General features: G+C 40.0%; 1 protein-coding gene across 2 annotated transcripts in view; it reads right to left on the reverse strand.

The window, feature by feature from the left end:
• pcdh17 (protocadherin 17) overlaps nucleotides 1-25,496 on the reverse strand; it is a 66,887-nt gene that overhangs the window by 30,406 nt on the left and 10,985 nt on the right. For both annotated transcript variants that reach the window (XM_005724178.2, XM_005724177.2), the window contains exons 3-4: nucleotides 7,333-7,391; nucleotides 6,729-6,901 (exon numbers count right to left, since the gene is read on the reverse strand). In XM_005724178.2, the coding sequence (XP_005724235.1) occupies nucleotides 6,729-6,901; nucleotides 7,333-7,391 (232 nt within the window). The remainder of the gene's footprint in view (nucleotides 1-6,728; nucleotides 6,902-7,332; nucleotides 7,392-25,496) is intronic.

A 25,496-nucleotide genomic window follows, 5' to 3' on the forward strand; every position in this document is an offset into this window, starting at 1 on the left:
TCTATCTATCTATCTATCTATCTATCTATCTATCTATCTATCTATCTATCTATCTATCTATCTATCTATCTATCTATCTATCTATCTATCTATATATGCGTTTCCATTTTCATTTACTGAAACACATATATGTGCAAACATACATTGAAATACAGAATATGATGCAAATTCAGTCTTCAGGAGTATTCTTCATGCTTCTTAAAGCCTACAAAAGCCAAACTGTTTCTATAATGTTGGTTGTGGGGAGGCCAGTCCATCACTGATGGTGTTCAATTGTGTATTTTTCTAGTCACATATGTTTTTTACTGCACTTGCAGTGTGTTTGGGATCACTGCCATGCTTAAAAATGAAGCCGTTGCTGATCAGATGCTTTCCAGATGGTATTGCATGGTGGATCAAAATCTGATGGTACTTTTCTGCATCTGCAATTTCATCAATTTTGACAAGATCTCCAGCACCACTGGCTATAATGCAGCTCCCAACAGTCACTGCTGTATCTCTCCTGACCTCCATCGTACAAACATATGATGATTTGAATCAAAGGCTTCTAATTTAGATTCATCACTTTAGTCCAGTTCTTGTGTAACTTGTCACACCTCAGCCTTTTCTCTCTGTTTTCCTAAGAATGGCTTGTTGACTACCAAACTTGTACTGAGACAATCTGATGAGGCTTCACTAAACAGTACTAAATGGATCGAGTGAAAGGCCATTTGCATCTCTGAGGTCCTATGTCAGGTCCTTGGTGACTTTTTTCCCTGTTTCTTCTGGTTTTTAGGTACTGATCGAATGTGGAAGATATTTTTTAGGCCTTCCACTACTTTTTTTTCATCCTCCACTGGTCCAGTTTTCTCAATTTCTTATGACACACTGGACACCACGCTGAGATATGCCAAGTTTCCAGCTAATAGCTCTTTGGGAATCACCTTGTTGGTTCACAAATGCTATTTTGTGCCTGTCAAACTGGCATTTTTCATTCAGCTAAAGACATGGGAGGAAAATATGTGCTTTTGTGACATGCTGATGGTAACAATGTGCCTAAAGATACAATTTAAAATTGGTTCCATCTAAGTTGTCTATTTTATATAGACACAACACTGGTTCATTCATTGAATTAGGTGCTTTTTTTATTCAAAATGATTTATAGCTCGGTGGTAATTGCTTTAAAGAAAGGTCAGATACAAGAACTGGACGGAAAATGAGTTAAAAGGCAGAAAAAATGAAACATACATGAAAGGCTCAGTAGTAGCAGTACTGTGCAGAAAGTTCAGTGCTTCTGCACAGTACTGAAACTATTATGCTGCATTTGTCGTAGCTGATTATGTACAAATGTTCTAACTGCACGTTAAGATTTATAAGAGGTATGAAGATGAATCTGCAGAAAAAATTGATGCACATTAAGCTGTGATATTAAGAGCAGATTTGAAAACCAGCGAGTTCTAAAGCTCAAACCCTTCACACCTAAGCAGCCCACTATTTGACAGGCCAGAAGGATTACAGCTGCCCTTTGTGAGTATATCCAATTGTAATATTCATTTTTGCCTTTGCCTGTTAAACCTTTTAATGAGCAGCTCATGCAGGACAAACAGAGTACTGGGCAGGGGTTAAGTTAGGTGCAGGCTACACTGTGTAGAACTATCACAGGTATGGAGGATCTAGTAATAGGAATGTGAACCATTAACCACGTTTTCTGATACTGAATCATCATTTTTCAGCTCTCTCGTCGCTGTTTTAGTTTCATCCGATAAATCGGAGTCACGTTCTGGCTGTGCCGTAATTTCATCAAGACTCCAATTTGGATTCAATGCCCAGCGGAAATGTTTCAAGAAGAAGGATGCATCTTCAAGCAGCTTGTCTTTCAGCAGTTTGACTTTTTTTTATGACTTTTTTTTTCTTTCTGATTGCTCCATCTTTCACTCACTTTGACTGAAAACTTTACTTTTATTCTAAGCAACAATTCATCCCTAAAAGGAAACCCACAAAAGAATTATTATTTACAAAAAGAGTGGCATGAAATCATCCATCAGACTGTGACAAACCGTGATTCACCATAACTGTTTATAATAAAACTTTGCGCTAACAAATACAACCAAGAAAATAATGACATCTCAGTAACATGTGTGTGCAGTGTTTTTGTTCCTTGTAGAATTAGTTGGCCACAAAAAAGGCTAAATATGAATATCTTCAAATGACATAAACACTGTGATCATGATTAAGCACAATAGGCACCGTTTACTGGCCAAAATTCACTATTTGTATCAATAATGTACGTGCACATAGCGAACAGACAGTGTACTTACTGAGCTGCATTCTGAATACAATTTCAGAAGGATTCAAATTAGAGATGTAATACACATCTACCCACCCTATGAAAAACGTGTCTGCATTTATCTGTCCATGAAATATGAATGATGCTGAATGGAACGGCCTTTTCCACAAGTCAGATAAAGGTTTATTGAAGGCCAGAGTGAGAAGGATAGAGGTTGCCATGGCTACAAGTGTGAAAAGGGCATCTGATCAGACTTCTGACCAGTCAATTAATCTTGGAATTGCATTTTCTTTTATCAAAAGGTTCACTCGCGATTCAAAATTAATTGCTCCGAATAAAAAGGGAAAAAAAAGAAGGAAAAAGGCCGCGATTGTGGGGAATCAAGACCCTTTGAAAAAATACAGTAACGCAGGAGTCTTAAGATTAAGGCTGCCACGGGGGGAAGATGGGTGAATATTTAAGATGGATTGAAGTCGGAATAGTTAGTTTGTTCCCAGTGTGCAATGGAAGAGAAAGCTTATTATTCAACAACATAACTTTTAAAAGACTTAATTTCCTCCTGATTGTTTCGGATGTAAAAATGTAAAGTCATGCCCTCTTTTATTTTTTATCTCCAAAGTGTTGCAAGGCCATAGTGAGGACTCTATGATATCCGTATAAAAGTAAGGAATTCATTTTATACTTTTATACTGAAATTGCAGATATTCCCCACATTATGCACATTATGTTCACATAACATAACAGAGTATGTTTTTAGCTATTCAACTGTCTACCTAGCCACCTACTAAGCCACTGTAGCAGCAAATACCTTGACCAAGACATAGTATGAGTACTGACAATAAAGATGAAGTCAATCTGAAGCCAATGCTGACCAACTTCAAATTTCTTGGGTTCTTATTGTAACGTTCTTGATCCCTTACCAACTTTTTAGGCAAGGAAAATGTTTAAAATCCACCAGGGAGGCAATCCAATTTCATAAAATGTACCCATTATATATATATTTATACATATAAACTGTTCGCCTCCCAGCTCCCAGGACTCACTCTCTTCTCATCACCATAAATTGCTGAACACCTACAGAGAAGACAACCATCTTGGAAACGAAGAGCTAAATACGGCATCATCATTTATTTATGTAGCAGATCTGTGCGTGCACTTACATCACTGTTTAGTCATATTTGTGCCAGGAGTTTGTGTGCGTGCGAAAAATTGACAAAAGTCTGACATTTCCCCTTATTCTGAGACATTCACGAGCTGTGGGATGCTGTGGGGGTGGGGATTTTTTATCACCCCTCAACAAATAACAGAGGAAAGTACATTTCATCACTTTCTACCATGCCGTCACAGAAACACGTCTCTCGCTGTCTTCCCTCACTGTACCCACACTGTCCTTGTAGTATCATATCCTCCCCCTGCCCCCCACCCCCTCCTCTTCTGTCACACTCGAGTATCTCTCTTTAAAACAAGGCAGGAGGCGTTTTGATTATCATAATCCAGTCGCAGCTAATTAGGATAGGTCAGCTGGTACAGTTAAACAGCATCCGGCCCCTTCTATTCTTTCTGCTCTTCCTCAATCATCAGCTCTCTCTCTCTCTCTCTTTCTCCATTTGCTCGGACAGCTATATCAGTGGGTAACATCTCCCAACACCACTGCCGCCTGTCTGTTCGTGATAGCGACTGTGGCAGTCATCTCCACAGAGGCGAGCGATGTGCTGCCAGCCACTCCGCTAGAGCCAGACAAGCCCACATTAATGTCTGCTGCAGCAGGCACGCTGGAGCATCAATTAATCGGCGTTTAAAACTGGCAAAAAATGCATTTGATATACGCTTAATTATAAGCTCAATATAAGCTTAATTAATACATTGCTACCACTTTTGCGGAGCTAATTAATCAATTTGAGAGTGATCTGTGGTGCGAAGATGTCCAGATGATGTTGTCTAGCAGGATACTGCTGAACACTGGGCATCAGAGGAGGCGATGGATTGCACGGACGGTACGAGGTTAATGTATGTTACTCGTGGCTGTTACTGAAAAAGAGGAGAAAGGAGGAAAAAAGCCAACGAGAATGTTAAAAATAGAAATTAAAATAAAAAACAAAGACACAGTTGTAGATACGCTGTAGGCTACAACCTAGCAAGTATAGGGGCTATGACTAAAACAGGGTTGGGAATTGATTGGGACTTGAACTACATGCTTTGTGCACTTGTAGTTCTGTTTATACGGAGCCAGTGAATGAGGCCGCAGTGTTCTGGCAGGAAAGCAGAGAGAGCTACAGAGAGTAATTGGGAGGGCTACGCTTAGAGGGAAACAGAGGACTTAAGATGGGATGAACGAGGGAAGGAGAGGAGGAGGGCAGAGAGGGAGAGAGAGAGACCTATGAAGGAGATGCTAAGTGCTGAGATCTGAAGAAAATAAGCCTGCAGGAATACGACCCCAGAGACAGTGACCAATGACAATCTCCCTTTTCTTTCTCCTTTTTTTCTCCCATCTGATAATAGACAGACCTGCGTCCTTCCATGTGGAGCACGAGAGTGCGCGCACACACACACACACACACACACACACACACACACACACACACACAGTTTTATTTAAATATTAGGCAGAACCTGACTGTAGCCACATCATATTCCCTTTTAATAGTTCACGTTTGAGTTTCCTCTATTGCATTTATTCTTTGATTTTTGGTTATTTTTTTAAAAGAAAGTCTCATCAATTAGGCATAAAATGATTCAGTACCAATAAAGACAACAGTAGCACTAAGACTGACCATGACTGCATCGTGTAATATTTAGGTGCGGTTTAACTCACAGCGAGGCCTTTCAGCATTCAACTGGTATTTTTGCAAGTTAATAAAGACAAGCTGGAACACCGCCAGAGCGATGTGTACCACACCTCACTTCTCACTACCACTCCAGCACCAGGGCTTGGCCTCCTGCTCCAGCCCTCCCCCACAGGCCTAGCTAAGCCTGCATGTTATTGGCAAAACACAGCCAGCTGCAGCCAGTTAACTGTCTAATCTCACATCAATCGATTTCCCCAAACAAGGAGCGGTAGAGAAGTGTAACGAAAGTCATGGAGCGGGGCTGAAAACAGAGCAGAGGGTGAGAATAAAGTGAGCGAGAACAGGCAGTTTATAGCCCTTCACTGAGCTTCCAGCACCGCTGGCCTTCGCGCGTATATGTGCGTATTGATGCGATCTTTTGTACGAGAACAAGACATTCCTGATCGAAGCAACACGCAGGAAGGGCGGAAGGACGGGTCGCAGCTGGCGCAAAGGCCGACGGGGTCAGCACGCATTCGTCCGACACCACCAGCAACAGCTTTTGCACGCCGACTAATGCCCCAAACTCTCTCGTCTCCCTTTGTCATGTGTCTTGTGTGTAGAAATGCGATCCATTTACTCCCTCTTGGACAATTAAATGAGAACATTTTCAAAATGAGAAACATATGGAGCTTTTTAATTGTCCAATTTCTCTTGCCAACATGTGTGGGCTTTTTTTCCCATTCTAAAAACCAGTGAAAAGGAAAAAAAAAAAAACGGTATCCAGTGAGACATGCATATTGCAGCACAGAGTGTTGCACAAATTGTCATTGTCCTTCCGCAAGAAGTAAAAACAGCCCGTCTGTTCCCTGGATTAATAGCGTCATTATTGAGAATCCATGTTCAGGATACAGGACTGTACTGCCGCATCCTGTCAGCCAGACTTGGGAAATCTGTATCTCTGTGGGAATCTGTGTTTTTCCTAGCAGGTAATGATGCACGCCGATGTACACGACTGGCTGAAACCGCAGGGAGAATTTCACCTTCCCACCCTATCACCTTACACCACACCCGTGTGTGATCTTGACTTCCTGCTTCCTTCCCCTGACCCTGCACGAATCATGTGAGGTCGCTGGGGTGCGAGGGACCCCAACAACTCATATCTGGGGAGTTATTGTTCTACACATGTCATGTGTAATCTGCCCGACCTGCAGCGCTTAGAATAATTATTCATATTTAATCACCGCAGTACAAAGCTACATCGCCTGCCGCTCACTAAGTCATTTTCCATGTTACATTATCAAAGTTTCAGAGATGGGTGCTCGAGGAAGGGGACTAAATGGAGAAGCTGAAGTAGTTGGGCTTATAAAAACATAATGGGCTTGTCTGCTTTGATAAACTGAGGACGTGTATAGAATGCACACTCGCTCACACCCTCCGATACAACCGCACACCCCCATGCACTTTAAATGTGAAAAGTGCAGAGAACAAAGTAGGGGAAATAAAGTAGCCAAGTATAAGTTCAGATTGGGAGCGCTCAGGCAAGTCAAAAGCTCAACCATTAATACAAATAACTTGAGCTGAGCACAGAAAACGAATTGAGTCCTTTTTTTCTTTTTCCCTTATTCAAGTGTGTTGGCCTGCACGACGCTCCTTTATTTCTCGTGTAATCACATTTTTTTCCGGTAAGGGCTCACCTTGCTCCAGGGGTGGTGGTTTCACGCCTGCAGCCTTCAGCTTGAGGGCTTCTTTTGCAGACATATCACAGCAGGAGCCTTTGTTGGTGTCCTGGTCACTGTCAGCCTGGTCGCTGTCACCATGACCGCTGTCTCTGAGGCTTGCTCGCTCAGGGTCTTTGAATGTTGAACTACTACACAAACAAACAAATAAAAAAAAAGGACTGTGAGTGCTGAGTGTGGTGGAGGATTTCTTAGTGGGTGTTTTTTAACCCTCCAAGGAAGTTTAGAGACACCATTCTTGAATGCCAAGCAAGGAACATTATTATAATGATTTAAGGATTTAGGATGTAATAAAATGCTTCTAAAAATACTGCACAAGCTTTGCTGTCTGCTTTGAGTCCAATCCTGTGTGTGATAATGTTCTAGTAACACAGAATATTATTAGTGACCGACTTTCAAGCTAATTTAATGTACACGACCGTCTTCTTCCTTTTATTACTCACTACAGTTCATTGTCAGCGCAGTTAATGTTAAAGTAGTTTGTGGGGAATAAAATAAAGCTGAAAAAAACGAACAAACAAGGGTCTGATGTCTAGTCAAGGCCACAGATCTCAACCCTTACCTTTGAACAAACTGTTGTCTGCTACCCATATAATTAGGCTCCGTGGGGAAATTGTCCGTCTGTTGAGAAGAGAGAGAGACAAAAGTATGTTGTAAGCACGAAAGAAATGAGTCCTGCTGCGAAACAAGAATTCCTAGTGACATATGATTAATTATGCATAAAAAAATAAGGCAGAGGACAGATTAGGGGTGATAAAAGCTATAAAATTAAAAAAAGGGAGCCCTTCATGGCCAAGATTTGAGCATTTCATTAACCACATAAGGCAGGCTAATTAGCCATTTGAGAGTAAACCACAGAGCTGAACATCAAATCTGGCAGACATCATATAATCAATGAGCGCTAGGACAACAGTCTCGATGAAAATAGAGAACATTGCCGATACGGTTCTGGAGTCCTAGTCGGACTGTTTGTGCAGAATTTAAAATGCTATTTGCTCCTTGTTCCTTTAACAACATCTCCACGGGAATCTGCTGACACTCTAAGAATATCCTGCACTTTTTTTTGTCCTTTCTATTTTTGTGCACAAAAATAAATTGTTTGTGAGGAAGCGCATCTTGCATGTGCTGGACCCTGTGGTGCTTTATTTCATATGGGTAACCCGATCGCACACAGGGGCCTTCTACTAACGTGAATCGATAGGAAACTAAAACACATGCACATGGATGCAAAGAAACAGAATGACGTCTGTGATAAAGCACAGCAGTATAATGAAATACTGGTAGAAGCCCTACTGCATAAGCAGGATAAAGCACCGTATGATTTGAAGTTTTACAGGGTAGATCAGTGTCGTGGTTTTGATCATGTTAAAGGAAAATCTTCAGAATTTCCAGATATAGCTAAAGTTACAAAAAATGAAAAAAACTTGCAAGATATATAGACTTCTCAGCAAAAACACAGGGAGAGGGAAAGTTATATGCTTATATTTAGGCGAAATTATTGCGAGGATATAAACCAAGTCATGCTCAGGTAGGGAGGAATGGCGGAAACAAATGTCTTTGAGAGATATAGCTTTCATAGTGTTGTAGCAGTATTCATCACAGCAACACAAATAATTACCCTGTGTTGTGCACAACTCTCTGTGTCTTGAATTCGTGGCGGTTAAATGTCATGTTTAGTGAGTAATGTCTACTTGTGCCAGAGTTTTTCACATGCACAGCTTGACTCACAGTCGATAGAGTATTTCAATGTCATCCGTGCGCAGCGGTGGCTCGGTATGAAAAAGGGTGTGTGAAGGTCAGGCGGGCCACCTCAGTTCTTTGACCTTCCATGCTTTCACCAGCACCTTTATCTCTACCTAAACACTTTATTCCGCCTCAGCCTTCAACCAATACTAAAAGAAAACACCCACAGAATATATCAAAGACTGGAATCTGACCACGAAGTAAGGAGAAGAATGAATGAAATCGTTTGGCATTGAAATGATAACAGCCTGCGGTTTTTTTTTCTTTCTTTTTTTTGGAAAAGAGAGTTGGGAGTTTTTATATTGATGTGCTCCTTCTGTACTTTTATGACCAGGGTATCAACCTTGGGCATATTTTTCAATCAACTCAGCTCTGTTAGCACTGAGCAGGAGGAAAGGACATTAACAGAAAATAGTTTTCCTGCCGGTTATATGGTTTAATTTATTTTCCACACCTGTGCACACAAAACAAATAATATCCTTGTGAACAGAACTTTTACTTTTTCATTATTACAAGACTCAAAAAGTTATTTTTTGTCATCCACATGGACCAAAAAACCTTGAAATGTCAACGGTCTGTTGTACATTAGCATTAAATTTGCTTTGATTAGCATGATGAATGGAAATGCACATCCCCATTGCACGGTAAATACGATGGTATTTTGTTTGGTTTGTTATCAAAAAGGGAAAAGAGACATTTCACACCTAAATTACATGCTCCACCCCGCACGAGCCAATAAAAAGCACATTAAGCCACTTCATAAGACCCTGTTTCCTGCCAACTATTCCAGGCTGATCTTAAGGCTCCATCTCTTCCTGTCTGTCTGTACTGCCCAACCCTTTCACTACAATGGGCCCCTTTCCAATTAATGGGTCGATAATAGCCGGCACGAGATGCTTTGTACTGAGCCGGTCAGCGCCCGCAATGAATACAGGATAATCTGAGGGAAGGTGATAAAAAGTGGATCATGTCTGTTATCTTACTGTTATGATTTCTAGTAGTATTATTAAACGCTGTATCAAAGAGTTAATTAATTAGTTTAACATTACAAGTGCAGCTGACTGTTTCATACTGCGTGTTTCCCAAATGTGAAACCTCATGAAAGTGATCTGAATAAAAAGAAAAAAAAATCGAAGTAAATTGAGTGGAACTAAACTGACCAAAACTGCAGTATCTGTATATTTGGCCTATGATGGTTAAAAATCTGACTCATTTACTGGCCTAAAATATAAGTTTTAGACCTTAAAGGCTCAGAGAAGCACTGAACCCATTTAACGCGAGATGAATTCAGTAGTTCTGGGTCGATCTACTTTGTGCAGATATGATCAGAGGTTAGGTTGTTTGGCAGTGTGGATGAAAATTGCAAAAGCATGTTGTCGATTTGTAGTGAATGATGCGTTGTATCTGCTCCATGTAGCAAGGCCACAGAGGTCAGAAAGATACTGAGTACAGTGAGGCTGAGTAAGTGTAAAAAGCTGCACTCTATTCTGTATTCCCATTCAGGTCCCAAGACTGACCGCTCAGACAGCCGGCCGATTGAGACAAATGGGACGAGCATATTGGAGTGCTATTCTATTCTCAGGGCATGCTGGTGCATTTTGGGGCACTCTTCATTTCTATGGGGCTATATTTGTGCATATCAGCCTATGTGTGTGTTTGCGTGTGTATTTGATATCTTAGGTAGGAATGGTGAACGAGGACAAATTGCAGATTCTCTTTCACACATCAATGGATTGCTCTCTTTTATTCACAGGAACAAGAGTACACCCCCTCCCTCCACCTACCCTGTTAGGTATGATACATGCATTTGTCCTTTACTGTCTGCCAGGAAAACACACACGCACACACAAACACACATTATTCTCATTCAGTGTATGCTTGTGAGCACATGCGTTTCTTCACATCAGGCAGTGCGAGTGGCTCCTACTCAACCCCTTCACTGTAAGCTAAAAGATAAACCCTCTGTTATAATGCGTTGCTATGTATCTGAGTGACATCATTCCTACTGGAAAACTTAGAGCGGATTAGCTAAAGCTATACAGAAAAAAAAACATGTAAAACAGAGAAAATTAAAGGAACCGATCATTTTTGTGCAGTGGAAGCTGGAAATACATGAAAACAAAACACACACACACAAAAAAAAAAAACTGAACGTCAGTAACATAGTAGCTCTTTCTGTTCATGACTCATCACAATTTAGAGGTTATTGTAATGTGTAAAGTGCAAACACAGAGTTACAGGTTTTGTTGTCTTTTGGCTCTATTGCGCCCACCAATAAGAACTAAAATCCAGCGAGAAGTCAAGGAGGCTGGCAAACAGCAATGTCCACAACAAACTTATCTCGTTTCACTAAAATCTGACCAATCCTGTAGGGGAGCAGTGATTCCTGTGAAGCAACAAATGCAACCTTGATTAATAAAGGCTAATTAGTTGATCATTGTGTGCAAGTTTCACCAACATCTTAACTTTACCCAGGAGGTAAAGTGACAGGAACAGGCAGACGGTGGACGCCTCGCCCATAAAAACTGAAAACGAAAGGCATAAAAGCAAAGTGAAAAACATCTTAAGAAAGGGGTGGAGACAATAATTACACTGCAGTGATAATCAACTGGCTCAGATGCACAAGGGGTCAGATCAACTTAACATCCAAATATCTTCCTAGAGACAATCAACCAATCAATCAATCAATCAATCAATCAATCAATCAATCAATCAATCAATCAATCAATCAATCAGTCGCCAGTTAAGTAAGGCTCTTACTTAACTTCTAAATAACCTAAAACGGGTCCAGTCCAAACAAGTAAACCAATGACAACTCAACAACCACAGTTAGCCCGTGTGAGTCTAGATACTACTTTAACATTGTTTCAGCAACAAACTGGTGATTTGTGCAAATAGATGTTTAGTGTAAAGAAAGGCCTCTTTTTGCTATGTGATACAAAAAAAACCCCCACTGGACTGTTACTTTCTGTGACTAATCTCAAAGAGAAGGTCGTCCGATATAACACTGCAAATTTAAAGGTTTTTTGATACATTTTTTTTATTTGTTTTTTAACTACCAAGCACACAGGTAATGGTGAGTGACCTGCAGGCTCTGTGTGTACATAGTCTAATGAACAAGGAACAAGAGAGAATAAAAACAATCATAATACACCAACGATGGCAGAGCCTTTCACCATATCAGACTCAGGTTATTTTACACTAGAGTTCAGGTTTCAGGTTTCTCCACCACAGACAGAAGAAGCAGCGCTCGCAGCATCAGAGAGGGGTGCGTATCTGCAGCATCCCCCTTCCACGAGCACGTTGTGCGAGTGCTACGCATTACAACTCTGCCACAAAGCTTCCACCTTTTTCGACAGCATTCCGCGTGCCGCTCTTCCCTCGACACCACAGAGACTGGCAGTGGAGGAGGAAATAGCTTCACTCCTGAGTAAGGAAGCAATAATGACAGTCCCTCAGCCAGAGGCACAGAGGGGCTTTGTCTCCAGAGTTTGGTGCTTTAAAGTCATTTACAGCATTATGTCTGAAGAAATGAGGCACTGCATTCAAAAAAAATTTCAGTAAAAAATTACAATTTCAGATGAAACGAGATGCATTTTGTATGCAGATACAGTCATCTACAAAACCGCCCTCATTAATATAGTCAGAACGATTAAATCTTTACTAATAGCGCTCCTTCAGTTATACAGAGAAGCTTCTTATAGTTTTACACATTACTACGCAAAATGCCATACCCTCCCTCCCCCCTGGTAATGGGCTGCTCTAATGTATAAACATCCTCATAAAATAGTCTTTGAAAGAAGAATTTTTCACATTAAGACAATTTTGGATTTCAAGGTGACATGGCATTCTTTAGACATATGTGGCGCAGGCACGATACGCAGGCTGAAAATATGCCTTTCGATAGGACTATGAAGGCTTTCTCTAAGGGAAAACATCTTTTTGCAACGTTTTATGGTATGTTGCACACGGACCTATCTGACTCCACTCTTCAACTCTACATCTTTTTTTAAATGTAAGTGCTTTTAGTTTGGCTTTGATTTAGTACTGTAAAGCCTCAACCATGAAATAATTGCTAGAAAGTTCAAATTTTGGGGGGAAACCTGAGTTTTTATTGAACCTTCTGACCTAAAAAACGTAACTGTAATAATGTAATTATTAATTAAATTGTATCAAATTAAAAATATGTGCCATTGATTTAGTTCTTTTGTGGGGGGGAAATCACACTTATATGGAGGTCTCAAATCATCTCATGTATGCAGGGACAAAAGAAAAATCCTTTGCAATTATTTTGAAGTCGCTCTACTCAGAATGACAAGCAAAAAGGAAAAAACTCTGTAATATTCTCCGCTGGTTGCATTTCTACCACACGTCAGCGGCACTCAAACACTTAAATACAACCTCTAGCATAATTCTAAGGTGCCCGGGTGAGCCGTGCTGTTGACAGAAGTTCAAAGCAGTAGTTAAACTGGTGTCTCCCATGTGTGAGCGAGTGCAGCTGTATAAATGACACGAGGCACAGCTAAAATCAAGCATGCGTGCTCAGCAGCCCTCTGTATAAAGCAGAGAAAAGGCTAAAAAAAGGTTTCTTTATGCAGTGCTGTGAATCATCAGGAAGGGGCATTCACACCTGGCCTGTTGTTGTTTATTTTGCCACACCTCTAGTACAGCAACCTTTGAATTCAGCTACTTAAATTTTACAGATATGCTGATTATGTGTACACATGAAAAGAAACCCTGTGGTTGTCTTTTCTTATGAAAACAAAAACACATTGATTATAAGAATATATTGGGAAGCAGGTTTGATATTTTGCTTCCAATGAGCCAAAATTTTAAAGACTTTCTGAAGGTCTTTTCAAAGTTATTTCTTTTGACACTGGCTGCTTTTTCACTAACTTCAGCTCAGTCCTTGTAACTGACCGTTTTGTTTGAGCCACAACACTGACCTATGAATCATTCAAGTACAAAAAAGGGCACCTAAGTGGAGAAAAGAATCAGTGTTGTGTCTACATAAAGCAGACACATTAGCAAAAAAACAGTTTTAAATGTATCTTTAGCCACTTTGTTACCAGTAGAAATGTTGCGAAAAGGCAATTTGTTTAGTTGACTTGATAAAAATCTATTTTAAAAAAAGCCAAAGATAACAGTGTCACAGACATAAAAGACTATTTCTGCTCCAACAAGGTAATTCTCAAAAAGCTATTAGCTAAAAACCATATGCACATCATAATGTCTCATTATGGTATGCATTTGAGAAAAGTGGAGCAGTGAAAGACAAAAGAAGAAGTGGTGACCCTGAAAACTACGCACAGCAGATGAATAGTATCTGAAAATCGCAGCCTGACTAGACCTGACTAGGGCTGTGCGATATGATAAAATATATCGGATGACAAAATGAAAATATCTATCGTTTCGTATTATACACTATTGTTTGTTTCATGGTAGGGCTGGGCGATATATCGAGTTTTTTAAAAATATCGATATATTTTCATACGAGATATAAGATGTGACAAATCGTTTATATCGATATAGTCTATGTTACGTTATAATTATACTTGTGGAGCCGCAGGTTTGCCTCTCTTTCGTCCACTTTTGTCTCTACGCAACGTTACTCGGCCTCGCCTCTCCTTCACTGAACACAACTCCCCCTCCCCCATAGCTTCACCTGCAGGCAATGACAAGATGAAAGCGGAAAATCTCCGTTAGCGAGTTACCGCGGATCGCCCCGTGCGTGGGGCTGGACGGTGTCAACGTGTTAGCGAGCTAACCGCGCTAACGACATGCAGCCCGGAAGGGCTGCACGGCCTAAAATCCTTTCATTTTCTCCTTTTTTCCTTCACCAAATGCTGATAATTTATTTTTGAGTAATTTCTTCATGTACATCTACGCTGTATGTAAATAAAAGTGCCCGTGTGACATCTGGGACACAGTGTGACTAAGAACTCTCTTTTTGTTCTTAACTTATGGCTTTAAAAAAAAAATCGAGATATATATCTTATATCGCCATGCAGCTAAAAAATATCGAGATATGAATTTTGGGTCATATCGCACAGCCCTATTTCATGGTATCGCAATATTTTTTCATCGTTTAGATGGTCACCACGTGGATGCAGGCACAGAGAAAACCAGCATGGACAGTGAAGATGAGGCAGAACCAGGTAGCTCCAAACAGAAGGACCAGTCACAACAAATCGAGGACCTTATTCCTAAATATATGCAGTTTTCCTACCTCTGCAGCATGGACATGGTTTGGTTTTGAAAAGTCTGACATGGACAGAAAACTGTACTATGCAAATTATGCCACAAACTGATCCCCACCACAAGTTCAAACACGACAAACCTCTTCAACCACCTAAACAAGAATCACGTGAAAGCGTATGGAGAGAGTTTACAGATGAGAAGGAACAAAAATGCACTATTTTGAGATGTATCGTTATCGGGATGAGAAACGTCTTATATTGGGATATGAGATTTTAGTCATATCGCACAGCCCTAGACCTGACTCGGGACCTGAGAAATGCATCTGGCCCTTCAGTTTATCCACCTACTCTTTCAAAAAAGTCTCATCAGAAATTGTCTCATTGGGAGGGGAGTGTCAAGAAGCAACTGATAGAAGGCTGAGGTACACAAATTACACAAGAACTGGTCTGAGAATCAGTGGCAACAAGTCTTATGGAGGCCGAATCCAAATTTAAAGTTTTCAGTTTAAACAATATGCACAGAAGAGATCAACAGTAAGCATCTACGGGTATCTGTAAAACATGGTGGAGACTGGTTTGGGGCTGCATTTCAACCAGTGGTGTTGGACCACTGGATGGCTGGATTGACAAATATGAATGCAAAAAAGTACTACTACTACTAACTATTCCTGAAGACTACTTATAGAAATTACAAGAAAGCATACCTAAGAGAGTTCAGGCTGTGTTAAAGAATAAATGTGGTCACACCAAATATTGACTGTCAAGCTCGTTACAATTGTACAAGCTCTGTTTTTGTCTTATATGCTGTATTAACATCTATGTTTGCGTGTATTTCAATAAATCACAGCAGCTATTTCCCATTTTTCTATCAAATCATAAGGAAATGAAGGTTGACTGAAGAATTTTGAACATTACTATATGTATTTCCTGTATTCACAATGCTGCATCCTTTTGTCCATGCATTATGAAAGAGGGTTCATTTTATTTGATTTGTTTTTTCAGAAATTCTAAAGGAAGAGAAGAAAGCAGAGTACATCTTGTGAAATCAGTGGCAGCACAACAAAAACATATCAGTGGGGCTTATCTCAGAATATATTGATTATTTGTCCCACTTGTAGTGATTTGCCATTTAAAGCATCTTTACCGACAGCCTTCCAATCTCTTGTACTGAACTCCACTTCGGTACCATGAATCTAATAAACTCGGGCTGAATAAACTTGGCCACTGTGTTAAAGGTGCCACTGCCTTGAAATACTGTGTCTTTCATTAAAACTACTACAGGGCTTTTTGTAAAATTGCTGGTTTATTATGTAGCTGGTGACTCAGACAGCTCTAATCCAACTCAATAGTCTCATCTTGTTAATCATGGTTTGCCGCAATTCATTATTCATAACAAATGCATTTCTTTTTATTCTTATCATTTATAAATTTTTATATTTATTGTTCATATTCATTTAGTGGGAGTGGGGGCTTTTCTTCATTAGATAGGGCTAAGTAGCACTTTAGAGGCTTTTATGTATAGTCGCATAAACAGCGTGACCTCTCCATTGCATATTCATTCCTCGCCAGCAAACACACAATATTCATAATTTGTATGCAACCACTCTGATTGATTGTCTATTATTTTTGGTTGACCATACAGCAGCATTAGAGAAACTATTAGGGGCCCAGCAGAGTGCACGGAGTCGCCCAACTGGCACAAGGGCTTTTTTAAAATTATTATTCTTAGTCTTTATTTAAGAAACGCTGCACTGAAAAGAAATCAGAAAACAGAAAAGAAAGAGATGAATTGTTATTCAAACCACACCATAATATAAAAGACTAAAATCAACGATAGGTGAGAAGAAAAATAGAAAGACAGCCTGTGTGATTACTGATGATATATCATTCCATGTGAAGAAGAGCCTCAGCAAGTGCATAATATATATAATTTTCTCTTCTGTCTACAAATGACTACTTTGGTAGCATTTCTAAGGTAGGATCTTTATGTGCAACTGGGATTGCTGCATCTGCCTTTAAGAGTAACAGCTATGAAAGAGTCTATCAGTTCTAAGAGCTGCTTTTGCAAAGCACATTCATCTATTTGTAATAATGTTTGTCGTTTAATTTTCCAGACTAAATTACTTGGAGAGCATGAAAAGAACACTCTGGGGGATAAACGCAGCCCGAGTCTAAGAGATGGTCAACAAAGCATTGTTAAAATCTTATTCTTAAGCCTGTCATTATCATCTTGAGAATCAACTCACGCACAATAAGAAAATGCAAACCTCTGGAGAGAGTGCATATCCTTGAACTTGTTTCCCTGGCTCGCACTTACACACAAACTTCACACACACACTCTCACAGGTACAGGAGATCTGACAACCTAGCCTGTTTTATAATGCATGAAAAATCAAACGATGAGGTAAACTACATCCTGCATAAACAAAACGCCACAGACGGCTTGTGTCTTAATACGCAGTGATAGAGAACAATCTGTTTACCGCAAAATTATAATACATATATATAAATATAATTACCAGTTTTTAACTCCTTTGCAAGTAATTGTTTTATTAATTGGCTGATTAAGCCCGTACTGAGCGAATCATCCTTATCTAACTAAAACGAACAACATTTCATAAACAACAATAATGCTGACCAACATCCCCTTGGGGAAAGATTACAATTATCTGCCACACTGGCAACACACAACAGATGCTATGTACTATGGCAAACTGTCAGTGTCTCTTTTTTTTTTATTCCTTTTCCTAAATGAAAGTAAACGAAATGAATGTGACCCACTTTATGATGCATCTGTGGTATGAAAATGCTCCATTCATAAAGAAGATTGATCTGATCAGACCATCAATGAGGTAAATGCAAATGACTCTTAATAAATATTTAATGTTAATAAAAGCATCCTCTTCCTATACATGTTAGAAATCTTGAAATCCAGACACTGGAGGTTTTGTGTATACAGGTGCATACCTTAAAAGCCAGTAGTGCGATACTAGTAGTACTACTATAATACCATGTGGGGTAGTTACTCTATTAGGCATTAGCGAATACTGCCAATCAGAGGTATGACAGTTTTTCATTTTTTTAATCTTTTTTTTTTCATTTACCTATAACATCCCCCCAAAACAGAATCATTCTAGACATATTTTTCAAACATAAGAAACAAAAAAGAAACCCTAAGAATGCAATATTGTAAAATTGCACTGCCTGCTCACCAGCTGCTGTACATTTGTCTTTAGGCAAACCAAATGTGGGATTGCTGAAATGCCATGCAAGTGGGATATTCAAGCAGTAAAATTAATTCCAGTTTCATAAGGGTGGCATTGGCACAATTCACATCCTAACAAGCTGCAAACTAAATTCAAATTGAGTGAATTCCTATGACTGACCGTGGGGTTTTGGAATTGAGTGAGAAGTCTGCCATAATCCTCTTCTACCAGACCGGGGAATTGGTCTCTACATGTGTCAGGGTATCAGTGTATGTGTTCATCTGTGCATGTGTGTGTCATTGTATTATCCATGTTGTGAGGAAATAAGACTGTTTACACAGCCACATTATGAGTACCTACAGATCTTTTGGGGACAAAAGCAGGTTAGCATAAACTTAACTTAAATGAATTCATGTTTAAAGGGCAAAACTCAGTTTAAGGCTATACTTTACAAGTTCTAGGGCACCTAAGTAACAAATTCAATAGCATAGTCCATGAAAACTGCATATATTTAACTCAAGTTGAGAAACTCAGACCTATATAGGTAGATCATTGTATTATAAAGTATATAATAAATCCAAGCTGTTACTAGCCAATAGATTGTGTTTGCTTGATATGCCCACATGGACTGAAACTTGGATTTTCCTGCCAGTGTTTTGATATAAACACAAACTCATGACTGAAGGATTTCATATCAGCCTTTACTTCATTTTTGCTATTGTTTTAAATGGCCCTGAAGTATTGGACACCATGAACAGAGGTCAAAGTTCAAGCAATGTGAGCTTTGACCATTGTGAGTCCACAAACTCATGACAGCGCTTACTGCAGGTGTGCTTTGGTCAACACAGCAACAAACTGTTGAGGTGTCGCTTAAGCCATTTAAAATTATTGGTTTCAGAGCTCAGTGGTGTTGCTGGCACAGTGTCTCAAAGGGCCACAGAAGTTATGATTAGGCGAGTAGGGTAGGTCTGCCAAAAAAGAATCTAAGTCAGTATAAATGTCCCACCGTGGGAAAATGTGTGCGTGTGTGTGTGTGTGGATCCAGTGAAGGAATATATTTATTAGCCAGTAAGTGTGCCTTTAGTGATGTCATTCCAAAACCAAACTCACCAATTTTCAACGTGTTTATTTAATTGCTTTATCATATCATATCATAAACACTTAGGAATTAGGCACATCTTGCTCATACTGGGATATACCCAATTTTTTCTTCTGAACTGCCACGATTCCTCCTGATTTAGTTGCTGTCGTTGCCTGATGTGAGCCCATAAGAAGATGGGTGCACAGAGTGATTAAGCTGACACCAAATTCTAAAACGTGCCATCCAAATGAAGAAAAGTGCAGAAACTGAGACTCAGCACCGACAATAGTTCATTCATCTGATCAGATAAATAATGTGTCATTTCAAAAGCTCTTTCAAAAGATCAGATACACCATTAGAGGATCTGTTGGGAAATTCTATGCTATGCTACCTAGCAACCCTTCATATCTTTTGTTAAAAGTATGGCAGCTTATTAACACATAACCCCAAAGTTATTAGTGTACTCGATGTGTTAGATAAAATGACTGCTTATTTTTATATATTACTGAGAAAACATATCAGTCATTTCTAAGTATGTTTATATCCTTGTTCTGGTGTTCTAAGGGTAGGCTGGAGGAGGTTTGAGATTAAATTGTTTTCTCATCTCAGTTTTTATAGTCTTTACTGTATTTTGCCGTGGAAAAGATAAAATAATAGGACGTTTTTGGCGAGCCACTATGACCTGTAGCCTCAGTTTTCCCGGCCTTAGCTGACATGAGTGGCACTAAGTGCAGTCTTCTGTATCGAGATGCTCTTCTGCACACCGTGGTTGTATTGAGTGGTTATTTGAGTTAATGCTGCATTTGTATCAGCTCTGTAATATTTTATCGTTTTTTAGACCATCCTCTATAAAACCTAGAGATGCAGGAAAATCCCAGTAGATCAGCAGTTTGTGAAATACTCAGACCAGCACACCTGTTAATACCAGGCAGGTTCAGAGTCTCTTAAATCACCTTTCTTCCCCATTCTGATGCTCAGTGGCTATAATGTGATTGGCTGATTAGATATTTGCATTAACGAGCAGCTCAACAGGTTCCCCTAATAAAGTGTGCAGTGAACGTATGTGAATGAAGTGGTGACTGAGACAAGTGTATATTCATATACTATTCTGGAGCCAGAATAATGAAGTGCAGTCGCAGTTATGTGCAGAGCAGTATAATGAGGCAGCCTGTTCGGTAGTTGGCACTCAAATACCAAGCCAAAAATAATTATATAGGACCTGCAAATTAAATAAAATTGCCCTAAATTACAGCCTCCTAAAAAAAAAAGAGGCAGACTGGAACATGTTGTGACCATATCTCTATTTTCCAAAAAGTACGCCTTGTTCTAATCTTACTCAAAAATTAAAGGCCTTGTTAAATTTGCAGTCATCTTCTGCAGTATTACTGTATGGATGGAGTTCCTACCAGCACTGCTGTTTAGAGCAGGGCGATATGACAAAAATATTCATCACGATATAGATTTGAAAATTTGCAATAACGATATAACTGACGATAATTGACACTAGACAAAATACTTTGCAACTCCACAATTTTATTAGTGCAAAAAAACCCATCAATGTATTTTCACTTAAACAAGCAGCTGTTTTTTTGCATTAAATTTATATAAAAATGTAACACTACAAATGCAAATTCCTTCTTGCTGACAGTTTAACAAAAAGGCATTTCCAGTGGAAATTGGCTGAAATATCCTCCGCATAACCAAGTATAATATCCACAAAACTTAAAAAGAGGTTATACACACAATACGGTAATATTATGTTGAAGCACCGTACGTATCACTCTGCGAGGCTCCTGCCTACGATAGCCGTAATGCTCCGTCAATCCATCAAGCGGTGCGGCTTCGTAGCTAAGCAAAGTCGTACTAAAACATTTGACAGATTTTTGAGCGCCGTGTACCACATAAAATCGTTTCGAGGTCAGTAAATACAACCAGAATTCATACATAAGGCACACGGGACTATAAGGGGCACTGTCGATTTTCAGAAAAATCAAATGATTGATTTTAAGTGTGCCGTATTTTCCAAAAAACACGGTAATAATGACGGCCCGCTAGCATGCTCTACCAAAAATAGTGCTTTGTTGTGTATCTGATGGACGAAAGCTAAATCAGTTCCACACCACTGAAGTTGCAGCATTTTTACAAACCAATTCTGGTTCATCCGTTTCATTCAACGATCCGCTTTTGCCCTTGTCATTCTCCGTCGCCACCGTGCCTTTTTCGCCATGTGCGTATGAAAACAAAGGCACGCGCATGTGCGTTTTACCCATATTCTATCGCGATATTTAATGTTCTTATCGTTGCCCAACATTATACCGGTATTACCGTGAACGGTATGATACGGCCCAGTCTTAGCTGCCATCTCTGCAGCCAGCTTGCAGAAAACTTTTCTGAAGAGGAGGGGCATCACAACACGGCATGTTTGTTCTTCTATCAACACAATCCACATCTGTGGCAGTTTAGCCTCAGGAGTAAATGATAAATGTGGCTTTTGGCATACATATTTATTCCAACACACAAAAACCCTTAACGCAGCAGTTTGCCAGCTTTCTAAAATAGCAGTGTTGTTTTCCCTCAATGCTTGAGACATTTTATGTAGACTAACCAGCTGGTCTGGGAAGCTTACAGCTGGGACCAGTCTTAGTATTATTGATAAAAGAAAATATGTGAACTTGGGGTAAAAGAAAAGTGAATGAGGATTGGGAGATAGAGGACTTTAGCTAAAGCTACATTATTTATACACCTTTGAAACTGAGGGGAAAGCATGAAAAAAAGAAAAGGTGTGTAGTGTATGATGATCTTGATGCACTAGATACTAATCATTCAGTACTTGCTCATCAATAGTTACAAAAGCTCTGCAGTTAACTGAAGTCATGAGTCAGCTTTGACCTTCCTTAACTCATTATTCCAATGCCAAGTCAGCCCGAAAATCTAAAGCAGAGCTAACACACTGTTCATATCTAAGTGTAGGAAAGAGCAGGAATATAGTATTTGAGCACTAAGCACTTTTCAATTTGAAGTAAAAAGTCTGACAGCTTGATAAATATGCTTGTTTGTTTTGGTTCAGAAGACTGACAGCCCCCTAATGTCTGTTCAAATATGAACTTTATGGTGACAATAAGACTTGAATGTTCAGCTATCGAATCAACCAATCACGGCAATTCAGTGCATTTAGGCCTGCAGCCTGGTCTTGAGCATCAGAATGGGGAAGAAAGGTGATTTAAGCAATTCTGGATATGGCTGGTCTGAGTATCTCAGAAACTGCTGATCTACTGAGACTTTCTCCACACCACCATCTCTTGGCTTTGAAGAAAAAGGTAGTGAAAAGAGAAAATATCCTGTGAGCGACTGTTCTCTGGGTGAAAACGCCTTGTTGATGCCAGAGATCAGAGGAGAATAGCCAGGCTGCTTGGAGGTGATAGGAAGGCAACATTAACTCCAAAATCCACTTGATATAACCAAGATGTGCAGAAAAGCATCTCTGAAAACACAACATGCTAAAACTTGAAGCAAATGAGTCTCGGCAGCAAAAGACCACACCAGCTCACCAAAATTAGACAACAGACGGGTGGATTTGGTGTAAAGAGCATGAAAGCATGGATCTAACCTGCAGCCGTTCAGATTGGTGTTGGTTGTGCAATGTTTGCAGGGATTGTTTTGGTTTTGGTTTTTTTGCTACACTTTGGGTCCCTTAGTACCAAATGAGCATTGTTGGTGGTTTAGTCCATCCCACTATAACCACAGTGGACCAGTCTTCAGATGGATGCTTCAAACAGCATAACACAAAATATCACAAAGCTCAAATCATCTCAAACGGGTTTCCTGAACATGACAATGAGTTCACTGCACTCAAATTGCCTCCATAGTCATCAGATCCCAATCCAATAGAGCGCCTTTGGGATGTGGTGGAACAGGAGATTGATATCATGGATGTGCAGCTGACAAATCTGCAGCACGTCAATACGAACAGAAATCTCTCTGAGGTGTGCTTCTAGCACTTTTTTGAATCTGTGCCATAACGAATTTAAGGCAGGCCTGAAGGCAAAATTGTCCCCAACCCGGTACTACCAAAGTGTGCCTAAAAAGTTTGCTGGTGAGTGTATGATTACTGATAATAACTATTAAAGGGGTGATAACATTGAAAGGGATGCACAGAGCCAGTCCAGCCAAGCACAGTTGTTAAGCTAAGTTAAGCAAACAGTCTGTTTGCTATAGCAAGAAATAGTTAGCAAATAGCAACAGCCAGAGACAAAGGCTATGTAAGTTACCATCTCCATGTGTTTATGTTTAAAGTGACTACATTAAAACTGTAAACTGCCCCAGGATAGCCCCACCCTCACCTGCATGTTTCATACGACAATGACAAAAGCAGTTTTTTTTAGGCATATCACCTACACCTAGTTAAAATACTTGTATATGGCACACAGTCAAAATGAGGCTCAAGCTAATATTTTGGTAATATTGTCAGGAATTGCTGCAATTATTATGCAAAGTTCATTCTAAATGGGGAAGAAAATAATTCTTCTTTAATATCTAATTAAATAATGGGGATTTACACAAGTAACTAGAAATATCTGCAGAGTAGGGCAAACACTCAAGAATACATAAAAGACATTCATAAAATAAACTCACCAAGTCTGTATCCTTCAGCTTTTGGAGTCATTTGTAATAAGCTAGTATTTGACTTCAGCTTATGTTCACATTTTCCAACTAATTATTAAACCCTCTCATCGTGTACTTATCCAACATGTATTCTATTTTTATTTAGGGAAAAAAAGAAAGAAAGAAAAAGCTTTTTTTTGTAATTTAGTGCTAAAACAAGCCATCACAAATTGTGGTCTTGTTTGTGGGTTAACAAGACAGAAGCTGAGCGCTTGTGAACAAAATCATTAAAGAGCAAATTATTCCGTTTGAATTGATAGAGGAAGAGCCATTCTGTGGATGAAAGGATTTTAGATATTTCCCCAAAGCACCAAACCAAGGCCAGACGCAGATACATAAATACACACACACAGAAAAAAAGGCACAGAACGCGTGCATATGTCTAATATCAATACATGCACAAGTGCACATACACACACCTGGGTTCTCCCTGTCTGCTGCAGATGGACTATGTTTCACTTCAAGGTGACCTATCTACTGTACATGTATCGGGTCAGCGGGGGTGAGGCAGCTTAGCCAAGGAAGGAATGGAAGACAGAAAGGATACTGTCCGTGCACCTGGGTAAAGGCTGACAGGAAAGGCTTTAGGATAATGCTCCGTTGTCAAAGTTCCGGACGCTGGTTTCTCTCGCTCTCTTTTAAGTGTGTCTATGGTGCATTAAGAATCTGTCAGAGCAGCTTTAGTATTAATCAACGAGCCCACAGAAGAAACAATCGCACATAATCTCGCGCGCTAAACCCCGCTGACCTTCTCTTCAAATGCATAGATGAACTCCCCTTCAAACCACAGTCATTTAAAGACACACGCAGAGGCAAGCGCACACACACACGCACACACACTCTCACAGGCCCTGGCACCAGCGCTGGTAATTTGTTTCCTCCCCGCTCTCACCCTCCCTTGCAGACTACCTGATTGGTTTCTCCCACGGCTGCACCCATGTCTCTCCACCTGGGAGTACATCGACTCAGCGTGTCAACGTGACCTCAGAAGAGGACGCATTTTTAGACAGTGTGTATGTGCATGTGTGTGTGTGTGTGTGTGAAGAGAGACATTTTACCCCATCAATCCAGGGAGTAGAGATGAGGGGAGAGGGAGAAGGAGAAGAGAGGAAACAGGAGAAAAGGAGACAAAGTTCCATTCATCATCTCAGCAGCGTTGAGAGTGTATAAAAAGCAAGACGCATTCAGAGTCATCACTGAGCCAACGCTTCCATCGTGGTACTTCATTTATTAGGACAGTGCGCAGATCAATACGCCAGACATATACACCCTGTACTGTTGACAAGATAATCTCATCATTATGAATTTGGCTTGGGTCGTCAGTAACATGAGCAATCGCGACGCTTATCAGAGATGACAAGAGCAGAAAGAAAGGGAACCCTAAAATGGGGAGAGAAAGAAAGCACGGGAAAGCCAGGGAAGAGCGAGCGAGCGCGAGTTCTTCTTTTACTAAACAATGCTCAGAGTGATAGATAATGAAAAACAGTATTTCAGTACCAAACAGAGCAAAAATCAATAAGAAATGGAGCAAACCAGCAATTGATCTGTATGCTAAAGGCCCCAAAAAGATTTCTTTCTAAGACATAAACCCAGAGAGGGGGGCCAATTGAGTACATCTGTGTAGTACAATAGAAAAAGATGAGACCGGCCAAATATCCCATTTTCAATACACCATTAGCAGTCTGCATCGCCGTCGCTACCCCGAAGAGCAGGCAGAGGCGACGTCTGACAACAAATCTTGTGTGCCCACCACTTAAAGGGCCTTTTGTTTAGACAATAACATCTGAGAGCGCCGACTCATTCGCCTCTGTTGCCACAAACACATAACAGCCAC

This window comes from Pundamilia nyererei, unplaced genomic scaffold (assembly GCF_000239375.1).
Source record: "Pundamilia nyererei isolate P.nyererei 1_Seehausen unplaced genomic scaffold, PunNye1.0 scaffold00011, whole genome shotgun sequence".
NCBI lineage: Eukaryota > Metazoa > Chordata > Actinopteri > Cichliformes > Cichlidae > Pundamilia > Pundamilia nyererei.